This window comes from Myotis lucifugus, unplaced genomic scaffold (genome assembly GCF_000147115.1).
Source record: "Myotis lucifugus unplaced genomic scaffold, Myoluc2.0 scaffold_129, whole genome shotgun sequence".
Taxonomy (NCBI): Eukaryota; Metazoa; Chordata; class Mammalia; order Chiroptera; family Vespertilionidae; genus Myotis; species Myotis lucifugus.
This window is the reverse complement of record NW_005871177.1, coordinates 882,911-895,975: the sequence shown is the minus strand read 5'-3', so window position 1 is coordinate 895,975 and position 13,065 is coordinate 882,911. Positions and strand designations below refer to the sequence as shown.

Here is a 13,065-nt window from a genome sequence, read left to right as displayed (position 1 = left end):
CCTTGGTTGCGGGCATATCCCCAGTGGGGGTTGTGCAGGAGGCAGCTGATCGATGTTTCTCTCTCATCGATGTTTCTAACTCTCTATCCTTCTCCCTTCCTCTCTGTAAAAAAAAAAAAAATCAATAAAATATATTTAAAAAAAAAAGAAATAAAGACTATTCCCTTCCTAAGAAATAGACACATCCTTTTTGTATGTTATTTTCAGTTTCCTACTTCAGAATTCTGTATTCTCCTTCAGAAGACATAGATCAAAAGTTGTTGGCACATTGTGTGTGAGAATCATTTCCAGTAAAGTTTTATTTAATGTGGGCTGCAGTCTTCAAGGGAGGGAAGCAAAATTGAAAGGCAGTTACTCAAAAGTAATTGCTTAGGTATTTCTTACTAGGTACTAGTGGATTATTTAAGCATAATTTGTGTATATCCTGGTAGTAAAATAGAGACAGGTATAAATGTGTAAGCATTGCTGGATGTTGGTCACACTTGCACCTTTTGGTTGTCCTAAGGATGTTAGAGTAACCTCATTCAAAACCAACCTGATTGCCCCATTTAGGGAAAAAATCAAGAAGGAGATAATGACCACATTGCCACCTTCTCACCAAGTGGTTTCAACTGCTCAGTGTACCTAGTTGTTCTCACTTCTCCAGTATAAAAACAAATGGAGGACCGCTTCTCATGGGGAAAAAGCCTTCATCTTGTGACACATTAGGTGGCTGATAAATAAGGGTAACAATGGTCTGGGCGGGCGGGGGGGGGGGAGCTACATTTTATTTCATTATCTTTGATGTGCCAATTTCATTGAAGGCCATAACTTTGTACATTTCTAATGGAAATATGCACAGCTCTGTTAATAAAGATAGAGTATTTTTTAGAATCTTCAGATAAATGGAGGGTTCTTTTCATAGAAAATAGGAGTACTGTGAGACTTGCCACAGTCAGGACAAAATATGGAGAGACAGACTGGTTTCCTATAGGTAAAGATATCAGACAAGGATGCATTTTTGTCTCTCTATTTGTTTAATTCATGTGCAGAACATATTATATGAAAAACTAGGCTAGACTCAGGGGATGTAGGAGTGAAAATTGGTGGAAGAAATAGCAATAACTTAATATATGCAGATGGCACCAACTTACCGGCAGGAAGTAGCACTGATTTGAAACAACTTCTGATGACAGTAAAAGAAGAAAGTGCCAAAGCAGAACTGTATTTGAACATCAAGAAGATAAAAAAATCATGACTGCAGAAGAAATACATAACTTTAACATAGACAGTGAAGACATTGAAATTGTTAAAGATTGTGCTTAACTTGGTTTAGTCGTTAATTCAAATAAAGACTGTAGCCCAGAAATCAAGAGAAGGCTGTGACTTGGAAGCACAATAGTGGAAGAATTAGGACAGATCACTAAGAGCAAAGATGTGTCATTAGAGACCAAGGTTAAGATCATCCACACCCTCATATTCCCAATTACTATGTAAGAATATGAGAGCTGGACAGTGAAGAAGGCTGATAGGGAAAAAAATGGGTTCATTTAAAATATGATGTTGGAGAAGACCTCTATGGTTAATCTGGACTACCAGAAAAATAAACAAATCAGTCCTAGAGAAAATTACACCTAAAGCATTGCTGGAGGCAAAAATGGCAAAACTGAAGCTGTCCTACTTTGGAACATGAGAAGGGAGGGTCCTTTGGAAAATATAATATTGTTGGGAAAAATAGAAGGCAGCAGGAAAAGGAGAACCTAATATGAGATGGATTAACTCCATAAAAGAAGCCATAGGCATGAGTCTCCAGGAGCTGACCAGGCTGTTGGGGACAGGACACTGTGGACGTCACTCATTCATAAGGCCACTCAGCATCATGGAGCAACAAGGAACGCTTTTATTCCCTGTATGTGGTTCTGTTTTTTATGCTTTTGGACACCATATTTCTATTAGTGCTGGCACCTAGTTGGGTACCCTGCCCACCAGCAATATTCCATTGGAACTGAAAAGCAAATAATTAGAAGCTCTGGGAAGATGGGAAGTAGGGGTATATGTTGGTGCAGAATGAACTTGAAGATATAAAATAACTTGTCAAAGTCTGGATGTTCAGGAAGTGCTGTTAAAACTAAGTGACATTGAAGATGAAAGACCCTAGTCTCATGGGGAATTTGAGACTGTAACAACCCAGCAGATGGCTTGCCTCATTAGGTGGCGCTTGTACTGTACTTATCTTTGGACACCAGAGAATGGAGGGGGGAGGGGCATGGCATCGCATACAGGTAGCCATTTATGAAGTTCACATTAGGTTCCAGGAACTCTTCAAGCCCTTTGCTACATTAACACATGTACTGCTTACAGAAGCCCAGGCAGGTAAAGTACTGTAATCACTGATACATTCATTCTGTGAATCTCTTAGCGTTCAGGAAACAGCCACATCATGTTCATCATTTAACCACAAAATTATTTTAAAATATTAAATATGTATACATATATAAAACATACAAAATGTCAAACATGTTATAATATGGTGGTTAACAGCAAAAGCTTTGAATTAGGCAAATCTGAAATTAAACCCGGGGTCATCCATATTTAACAGTGACAATGACTAGCCTCGGTTAGCCACACTGTTTTCTTATCTGTATAATGGAGATAATACTTTTTTTAAGGACTTTCAAAGTCATGAATCTTAAAATAAGGATAAAATAAGTGGGTTTTGAAAAAAGACCACATAGCTCTTTCAAGAATTTTGGTTAAAAAGAGAAGGTGAGAAAGTTAAGGAATAATAATTCCTAGTGATTTTTGTGTACTATGTTTACAGGATTTTTTTTTCATTTCACAATTTACTTTTTTCATTTTTAATATCTAATATTGAAGTTCATCTTATAAAAATGTTTCTTTAGAATTTACATTTAATTGAATCTTTTTCTGTCTCAGTGATACATCGTACAGGATGGGCAAAAGTAGGTTTATAGTTGTTCATACAGAAAATAATACATACAATAAGTAATGAATAAAAGAATAAAATCTTGTTCTATGTACTCACAACTGTAAACCTACTTTTGCCCACCCCTGTATAATGATCTCCTTTATAATAAAAGGCTAACATGCAAATCAACCGAAGTGCATAACGACTGGTCACTGTGATGTGCACTGACTACCAGGAGGCAGACGCTCAACGCAGGAGCTGTCCCCTGGTGGTCAGTGCGCTCCCACAGGGAGAGCACCACTTAGCCAGAAGCCGGGCTCATGGTTGGTGAGCAAAGCGGCGGTGGCAGGAGCCTCTCCCACCTCCACCGCAGCGCTAAGGATGTCCGACTGATGGCTTAGGCCTGCTCCCTCTCAGCTCCAAGACTGCAAGAGGGTGTAGGCTGGGCTGAGGGACCCCTCTGAGTGCACGAATTTCATGCATCAGGCCTCTAGAGTGTTCTATAATTAATGGCATTTTAGATTTTATGAACTACAGATTTTATGATACATATCAACATTTCTTTTTCTTCAGGAGATAGTAACATGTAGTAGTTATACATTCAGAGTGCAGTTGTGTATAGATTATGTCAAATTCCTGAACCTTTGCCTCATCCCTTACCTGCAAAAGGAAATGTATATTCTACAACATTGTTAGTATTACATTAGAAAATGTGTATAAATTTTTTAGCACAGTGTCTTCTGTAGAATTATTAAATGCAGAATAATAGCCATTATTGTTATTTTTATCCTTATTTTTCCAGCAAATCTGTGAATTCATAGACCTGGATGCTAGAGTCAATTCTGCCACAAATTAACTTTGGAATCTCTCTCTCATTTTCCTGTTTTACAAAATAATCTTTTGTCTAAGATGATCTCTGAATTCCTTCTGGCTTTAAAATTTTATAATTTTATTATCTAATTCAGAGTCTTAACATAATGTGGCCATAAAATGAATTTATTTATTTATTTATTTATTTATTTATTTATTTATTTATTTCAGTTTGTGGGGACATCCATGGACAATTCTTCGACTTGATGAAGCTCTTTGAAGTGGGGGGATCTCCTGCCAACACTCGCTACCTCTTCTTAGGGGACTATGTTGACAGAGGGTACTTCAGCATTGAAGTAAGTCTACATCATTTCTTTTTAGCTGCTCAGTCAGTAATGGATCAACAGTATCTTAGTAAAGTAAAAGTGGTAAATACCATTGCCTTAAGGAAATCCCTAGTCTATAACAATGAATTCTAATATACTTAATTCTTGGGATATTACATCTCCTGTTTTCAATTGATTCCCATATGTTTTTTTAAATTTATTTATTGTCTAAAGTTTTACATATGTCTCCTTTTTCCCCACTTGACTCCCCCCGTCCCCCCCGAAGCCATTCCCACCCTGGGCAAGACCCCACCAGCCCAGTGTCTGTGTCCATTGGTTATGCTAATATGCATGCATACAAGTCCTTTAGTTGCTGTCTAACCACCCCCCACCCCACCATTTGTCTCTGGATCTATTCTTGTTCATCAAATTATGTTGATCATTATATCCCATATGTTTTTTAATGTATAGAGATGCCAAGGAAATGGCTAAAAGTAAGATTTTGCCTTTTGTATCTTTTATATATTTGCAACTTTTCAAAAGTTACATCAGATTTACATTACATAATTCTGTTTTCTGTTAGAGAACTAATCAATGTTGATTAAATATCCAGGAATGTGCTTGCATGGATGCTTTATAATTATGAAACAACAAGCTATTTTTGTAAATCAGTAGTCAAGTGTGTCTCTGTGTTTGCATTTGTGTGTGTGAATATGTGTGAGTACGCTTATAGGTGCTGGGCTTTGTCTTTTGACACCTGCCATCTGACCAGGTAATTTGTTAAACTCATTAATTAAAACACAACAGATAACCTTTGAATAGAGGTTCTTGCTCAGCCTCCCATCTGCTTCTAGTAGAAATTATGTTCAAAATAAAGGCAAGCATCTTGTTTTATTCACATATTTGTTTTTCCTGGTGCTTAACATGGTGTCATACATAGAAAGGGCTCATTAAAATTTATTGAAAGAAATAGTTTAATAGGAATACATTTGAAAGAAACAGTTTATGATGTAGTAGCTGACATTATAAGTGTTCTAGGAAAAAAGCATTAAAAAGAAAAACTATTTTTCTTAATTAAAGACCCAGTTAAAATTTCCTTAAGTCTCACACCAACATCAGGTATTTATAATAGTCATATAAAAAAAACTCTAGGTTTTTAAATTTTCATAATAATTTATTTACTATAGGAATATTTAATATTTAAAAACATGTCCTCTTAAACAGATTTTGTTTTTAAAACCACCATACTCTATTTTTTGGTTATTCAATTCACCTCAACTCATTGACTAAATATACATATACATATTTCCACCACTATATTAATCATTTCTTTCTTTAAGGATCACATATTTATTAATAATAATGAGGAAAGGAGAGGTGGTGTTGGTACATAAGTCCAAATGGAGAAAGTACATTTTTAGAATTTCTTCCTTTTGGAAAATATGTATTATCAAGTACATAAAATGTATGATCTGGACTGTAGGGAATATGAAGACATATATATCCTTGCTCCCTAGAAAACTAAATTTATATTGTAAAATATAACTTTTTTTAAAAAAAGCTCTATAGAATCAAAAGCCAGAACTAGTGGTCATCTAGGATTCAATTATTATTTGAACTGATTATTAAAATCTTGTGATAAAGGAGGTACAGAAAATAATTGCCATTGGAATATAGAAAAGTGGGAGACTATTGAGAGGGCACACATGGCTGGAGAAGACTGAGTCAAAGAACAAGTACGAGTTGCCTAGGAGGGAAATCAAAGCGAGAAAAGGATAGAAGAAGAAATTATTAAACCTCATAGACTTCATTCACGTGTTCACTTGACCCACTTAGTAGGAAAGAGTGATTGAGTACATTTCAAGACCTTTCTGTCTAGGACTAGTATGTGCCAAGAGTAAGACGACCTGCATAATGGTAGTCTGAACAGGATAGAACTTTATTTCTCTCTCCAGTAAAAGTTCACAGGTGGGCTGGTGTGACATGCATAGTGCCAGGGCCCAGACTCTTTCTGCCTTGTTGCTCTGATGTGCATGGTCTCACTCCAAAGTCAAATTCATGGCCCAAGACTGCTGCTACCCCACCTTAAGCCATCATGTCCCCATGTTACCTTCAGCTAGAAGGAACAGAGGAAAGAGAAGGGTATGTCCTCTCATTTAAAGAGGTTTGTTTCCCAGAAGTGACACAATTACTTCAATTTGGGTCACGTTTGTTGATATGCCAAAGGTGATTTCACTGTGTAGCCAGATTTGAGAAAGACTATAGAGACAGAAAACAGCAATGGGAGGTAGAGTTTCTGCTACTTTCCTTAAATTAGGGTTGGGTGGATATTTTTAAAACTTATTTTGGTAACTCTAAAATTCATCTAATATTTATCTAATATTTATATGCTCCTATGAACAGTTCTGAGGATGAATAAAATAGGTATTCTCATTTCCTGGAAGCTCACCTTTTAAGCAAGGGATGACCAAGACTATCCCATTGGGAGTTATTCTTTTTATTAGCCAAATGATGGAGTGTGATAGTGGACATTTTTAAATTATATTTATTATTTTTAACAATTTAATTCATCTTTTTTTTACCTAATAAAAGACAATAGCACCTTTTCTTATTAATTTGCTAATAAGATAAAGTACTAAATCAAATGGCACAGATGGACTTTATGTCTCACCTATTCCAGGTTTGAATTACATTTCTTAACCTACGGGTTTTTATTTACCTTTTATTATTTTACTTGAAGAGTTTGAGTTTCTGAATCTCTAGCCTCAAACCATTTGAAATTTTCTAAACTTGCCCTAATTAGAGCTTTTTAAAACTCTGTTTTTTTAAAGGACAGATGTTTAGAAGCAGTAATCACTAATGTGTTTCTCCGCAGATTTTTTTTAGTGTAAATTAATCTATATATTTGAACTATGGAAGTTGAGATATTTTGTGTAATATGCACCTTTTAAATTCAAGCAGAGGATCAAAGAATGAAACCAAATGTTGGTGACATCAAATGTAGGCATCACAGGACATTTAAAAGTTCTGAGATGCATATATCAGAGTCCCCATCATCAAAAAGAGCTCTTTAATTAAATTCCCAGAATCTGAGAGTACAGCCCTCGGGACTTGCCACATGCATACAGAAGTGACAAAAATGTGATATAGTCTTACATGTAAAAATGATCCATTTTGTGATTAAACTCTGACCTTTGAGGGACTTTGGGATTTCTCAGTGATATTGTCATGTTTAAAATAGAACAGACATTTATATAAAATATACTTACAGAGAATACTTCGGGGCTTTTTATTGTGGATTAAGGAAACCGACATTGTTTGCATGCGATAAATGCTATTGTTTGGGAGGTATAAATGATTTCATTTTTCCCGTACAGCTTTGCACGGAATGCGTAAATGTCTTCCTTTCATGCGTGCAGAAACCTAGGCGCAGGGAGAGTCACGCACATAGTAAATGGCAGTGCTGGGATTCAAAGTCTGTGCTCTTGCCGCTGCACCCCATACCTTGGCCATGTCTTCACTAAAAGAACCACAGGAAAAAAATGGATACCTCAGGAATGCAGAAACGGATGTACACTCTCACATTCACTTACGCATGTACAAATACACTCACACAGCCTCTCCCCACTGATGTATTCTGAAGGTTACAGCATGCACTATAAAATATTCTCTTTGAGTACAATGCTGTTGGTTTAAGAAAAATCCTAAAATAAGAGCTCAGTTTTTCAGCCTGCACTACCCTAACAGGCTTCAAAAGGTTCTTCATTCATCTGAATAATTCAGGGCACCGCTGCAGGTATCCTCCTTTGGCTCTCCTCTGGGCAAAGAAGAGCACTTAAGTTTAATTTTTACCAAATCGGCTTTGAAGAGTGGGTTCGGATTTCATACAGTCTCTGCCGGGTGGTTTTACAGGCACCAGGTAATGTGCTCTGGGCAGTACATAGAGCTCATTTTATGTACTCACTCCCTGCCTCTCCCCCCATCTTCTCTTCTTGCCAAGATCAGAAACCATTCCCCACAAAGTTAGCCCAAGTACAACAAGCAAGCTTTTGAGTAGTGATGAAAGAGGTCATTTTGTTTAGGGTAATAATTTGTCTCACGCCAAATACCATCCTCTTTCTGATGATTGCATTATGCTACCTAACGTCTTTGATCAAGCATATGTGTATGTATATATATAGGTCCACATCTGAGTGTGTTTCTCTGGGAAGGCAGAGAAAGACAGAATTTCAAACAGAGGCAAGCACAGCTGTTTCCTTCTATTCACTTCCCCAGGCTTCTTTTCCAGCCATTGTGCCTGGCACTGCCGTGAGCTTAGCAGCAAGCCACCTCCACCCCCCCCCCTCACCCCCGCCCCTGCTGTACTTACATCCAGATCTCAGCCCAGGCCTCAAACACATTTAAACACAAAGAGTTGTGTTTATTCGCTGTGAATCCATAGACTAGAAAGAACCCCAGCAATGTTCCATGCTTCTGCCGAGAGTAACAAGCAAGCGATACAGCAAGCAGTGTTAGGTGGTAGAGGGATGCCACAGACACAAGGAAGAAAGTGTCTGGCTGTGTCCTTGCAGCAGACTGTCTGTATAGCACAGGGCTGCTCCTCTGAGTGCTCGTCAGACCCAGTGAATGATGTGTTGGAGGGGCTGCATTTGACATTGCAGGAATTTAGATCTTTTCCCAACCAGTGCACATCCTTCACTTGGCTGTCTTATGAGTGAGAGATGGCCTTTTTTATTGTAGTGTGTCACTGCACAGTAGGTATTTTAGAGAGCTGATTGATATATATTTGGAGCTGTATACATATTTTTTACTTGCTTGCTTCCTCTTTTACATTCTTCTTTACTCCCCTGGGTGAGTTTTCAAGAATACATATCATTAAGAGGCATGGATTACAAAGTAAATTACGGCACTGCTATTATCAAAGAACCAATTAAACTAATAAAGAAAATGATATCCTGAGTGTTGCTTCATAGAGGAAGACAGATAAATAGAAGAAGGCTGTCTTTATGATGAAAATTGATAAAAAGGTAGAGAATGCTCAGTCTCTCTGTTGAGTAACCCAAGCTAATTTGAAGTTGTAAATATTTGTTTAATTGTGTAGAGTAAGACTGGAAAGACAGTCAGGGTCCAGTTGAAAGTGATTAGTGCAGCTAATTTACATCTCACCTTGCAAAAGGGCCTAAGTAACTTGCCTATCTTCACCTTCACCATTTAATTCAGTGACAATTTTACTCATTAGCCATCTGATACCACATAGATGAATATACCCAATTATTTAGCTGATTTGTATTTCATTGCTTATTGATTGTGATAATTTTTTATAAGAGACCTTCCTTTTTAAAAATAATATCAGGTTATGATTTTGTTTAAGAGCTTTGGCTCTCCAGAATGTTAGAACTTTAGAAGGCAAAATAGTTGCCAGCAAGACAGTGTTGTGCTTGGCAGCCCTCTCCCACCAGATGTTGAGGGTGAAGGCTGGCAGGGCTCCACTCTCCAATCCACCCTGCCCTTTCATTTGCCATGCCACTTCTTCCATGTTGGCTGCATTTGTGGTTTTATTCAGTGTTTGGGAAGATATTTTATTCTTGCCACAGGGGAGAAGGAAATAAAATGTGAAAACAGGATTCTTATTTTTAGGGTATTTTGAGCCAAGAATTTGGAAATTGCCTTCCTTTCTTTCTTTCTTTCTTTCTTTCTTTCTTTCTTTCTTTCTTTCTTTCTTTCTTTCTTTCTTTCTTTCTCTCTTTCTTTCTCTCTTTCTCTCTTTCTTTCTCTCTTTCTTTCTCTCTTTCTTTCTCTCTCTCTCTCTCTCTCTCTCTCTCTCTCTCTCTCTCTCTCTTTCTTTCTTTCTCCTTCCTTCCATCTCCCTCCCTCCCTCCCTCCCTCCCTTCCTCCTTCCTTTTTACTTCCCTATTTACTTCCCTCCTTTTTACTTCCTATTTTCTCTTCCTTTCCTCCCTCTCACCTCCCTGCTCTCTGTGTTCCTATCTTTCTTCTCATTCACACAGTTACAGAAAAAGGAGCCAATATTTCCTAAACTCCTATTATATACTAGGTGCTTCACATCCATGAAATAATAAGGGACAGTCACTGTGTATTGAATCATTTTCAAAGTAAATAAGTATGATAGAATATCATAGACTATTTCTGTGTTACTCTTTGAGGTTTCAGTTATAGAAGAGGTACAGTAATTAAGAATAGAGGTTATAAAGCCTCTTGCTAATGTCAAAATAGGATCTGTCCCAGATGGCAAAAAAGAAAATATAGGACCTGGAAGGTGATTGATTCCTCTAGTAATATTTGAGTGGGGTTAAAAGTTTCATTTTAGATTTTAGTTCGAGAGATAATAGCTTTGCTGTAAAATAAGTGATTACTGGCAAAAACTAATCTAAATATTTCAGTATTGTGGTTACATTTCCAAAAGAGTTTTGATGGGGGTGGGGAGAGCACAAGGGAGCCTTCTGTATGCTGAAATGTAACTGAACTTGGGTAGTAGTTTAACGGGAGTATACATATTCTACATAAAAAATATGTGCACTTCATTGTGTATGTTCTACTTAGTAAAAATCCTATATAAAAAAAGGGTAATATGCAAATAGACCGAATGGCAGAACAACCAATCAAAGCATAATAAGCTAATGATATGCTAAGGCTGCTCAACTGCTTGCTATGATGTGCACTGACCACCAAGGGGCAGATACTCTGACCGGTAGGTTTGCTTGCTGCTGGGGTCCGGCTGATCGAGACTAAGCAAGATGGGCCAGACACGCCCTGGAGCCCCCCGTGGTCCCTCCCTGGCCCGATTGTGCACCGGTGGGGTCCCTCAGCCTGGCCTGTGCTTTCTCTGGGGGCCTGCGCCCTCTCACAATTCGAGACCCCTCAGGGGATGTCGGAGAGCTGGTTTCAGCCCGATCCCACAGGCCACTCCCCTTGGGAGGGCTCCAGATGCAGGAATCATGGCTGGTGAGCGCCGCTGTGGCAGCATGAGCCTCTCCCAATCAGGACTAATTGGGCACGAGCCCATGGCAGGCACAGTGGGGCCGGGATGAGCGGGAGCAACAGGTAGGAGCTGCAGACGGCATTGGGCTGAGGGTTTCGGCCCGATCCCTGCAGGCCACCCAGAGGGACCGCATATGTGCCCGAATTCATGCACCGGGCCTCTAGTTAAAGATAAAGAAAACCTTTCTAAAAAGTAGGGACAGTATAGCCAACACATATATTCTTTCCCTCAATATAGAAATAGCATACATTAAATGTAGCAATTTCAACAAGTAAATATAATTTTTAAAGACTTTACATGACCATTTCTATTAAAAAATTAGATATCAAAAGTTAAAACCAATTTGGGAGAGTATCTACACTAATAAAAGAGAAACATGGTAATTAGCGTACTACCGCTACCCTTCCCATTGGCTAATCAGCATATCCTTATGCAAATTAACTGTCAGCCAAGATGGCGGCTGGCAGCCATGCACTGAAGCGAGCAGGGAGGCTTGCTTGCTCCAGTGACGGCGAACTCCAACGTTCCCCGCCTGCCGCTGCCGGCCTCTCAGCTGCAACTCTAAACAACTATGTACTATGTTGCAAATAAGAAGCTAAACAAAACCCCAGAAACCGGCTTTCATTCAGCCGGGCTTCAGCCAGCCGGACCGCAACATTGTATCGATGTTTTCAGCAGTGAGGCCTAAGAGCTAAAGCTGGCCCAGAATAAAAAAAAAAAAAAAGAAAAAAAGGAGCGGTTGGGAGCTTTAGTCACCCGCCAACGTGAAAACGGCCCTCAGCCCCTCACCCAGACTGGCCAGGCACCCCAGTGGGGACCCCAACCCTGATCCAGGACACCCTTCAGGGCAAACCAGCCGGCCCCTACCCATGCACCAGGCCTCTATCCTATATAGTAAAAGGGTAATATGCCTCCCGGCACCGGGATCAGCAGAGCAGCGAGGCTCCCAGCACCGGGATAAGCGTGACAGGGGGCAGCGCCCAAACCCCCTGATCAGCCCTGCTCTGGCCTGATAGGGGGGAGCTCCCCAATCCCCTGATCGCCCTGCGGCTCTGTGTGTGACAGGGGGCGGGGCCACAACCTCTCTATCCGCCCTGCTCTGTTCGTGACGGGAAGGCGCCCCAACCCCCTGATCAGCCCTGCTCTGTGCCTGATAGGGGGGAGCTCCCCAATCCCCTGATTGCCCTGCGGCTCTGTGTGTGATAGGGGGGAGCTCCCCAACCCCCTGATCGCCCTGCTTTGTGCATGACGGGGCGGCACCCCAACTCCCCAATCGGCCCTGCTCTGAGCCTGACCAGGGGCTGCACCTAGGGATTGGGCTTGCCCTCTGCCACCCAGGAGCAGGCCTAAGCCAGCATGTTGTTATCTCCTGAGGGGTCCCAGACTGCGAGAGGGCACAGGCCGGGCTGTGGGACCCCCCCCCCCCCCGAGTGCACAAATTTTTGTGCACCGGGCCTCTAGTATATATATATATATAGAGAGAGAGAGAGAGAGAGAACACCTTATAAATTTTAAATTGGAAATAGTTCTCTTATTGACACTGATAATGGTTTATAAATATCTTCTCTGAAATGTGAGATGAGCTTGAGTAAGACAAACTCTTTTTATGAAAACACTAGAGACCCAGTGCACGAATTCATGCATGGGTGGGGTCAGGCCGGCCGGACCGGGGTGGATCGTGGCTGGGCCTGTCGGGAGGAGGAGACAGCAGGAGGTTGGCCGGCTGGCCCACCCCCCCCAATTGGGTCAGTTCACTGGCTGCAGTGGGCGTCATAGCGACCGATCTTTCTGGTCGTTAAGGCATTCTGGTTGCTGGATTTTTATATATATAGATGTAAGTGCACCTATAAAACCTGACACACAGTAATCTGAGATGCACTGAACCACAGTACTACCCACTGAGATAACAGGGAACTTTTACACATGTCAGCAGATCATGATGCTTTTAAAGATTCACCTGGAAAGGCCACTTTGTCAACTTCTTCGAAATAGTAATTATCATTTTTTACATGAACTTTAGG

The 13,065-nt window shown here is 40.1% G+C and overlaps 1 protein-coding gene across 5 annotated transcripts in view; it reads left to right on the top strand.

The window, feature by feature from the left end:
* The window catches only part of PPP3CA (protein phosphatase 3 catalytic subunit alpha), a 309,183-nt gene that overhangs the window by 223,584 nt on the left and 72,534 nt on the right, over nucleotides 1–13,065 (top strand). For all 5 annotated transcript variants that reach the window (XR_002830568.1, XM_006094090.2, XM_006094089.1 and 2 more), the window contains one exon: nucleotides 3,950–4,074. Coding sequence is in view for 4 of the 5 variants with exons in the window: in XM_006094090.2 (XP_006094152.1) it covers nucleotides 3,950–4,074 (125 nt within the window). In the remaining variant the exon portion in view is untranslated. The remainder of the gene's footprint in view (nucleotides 1–3,949; nucleotides 4,075–13,065) is intronic.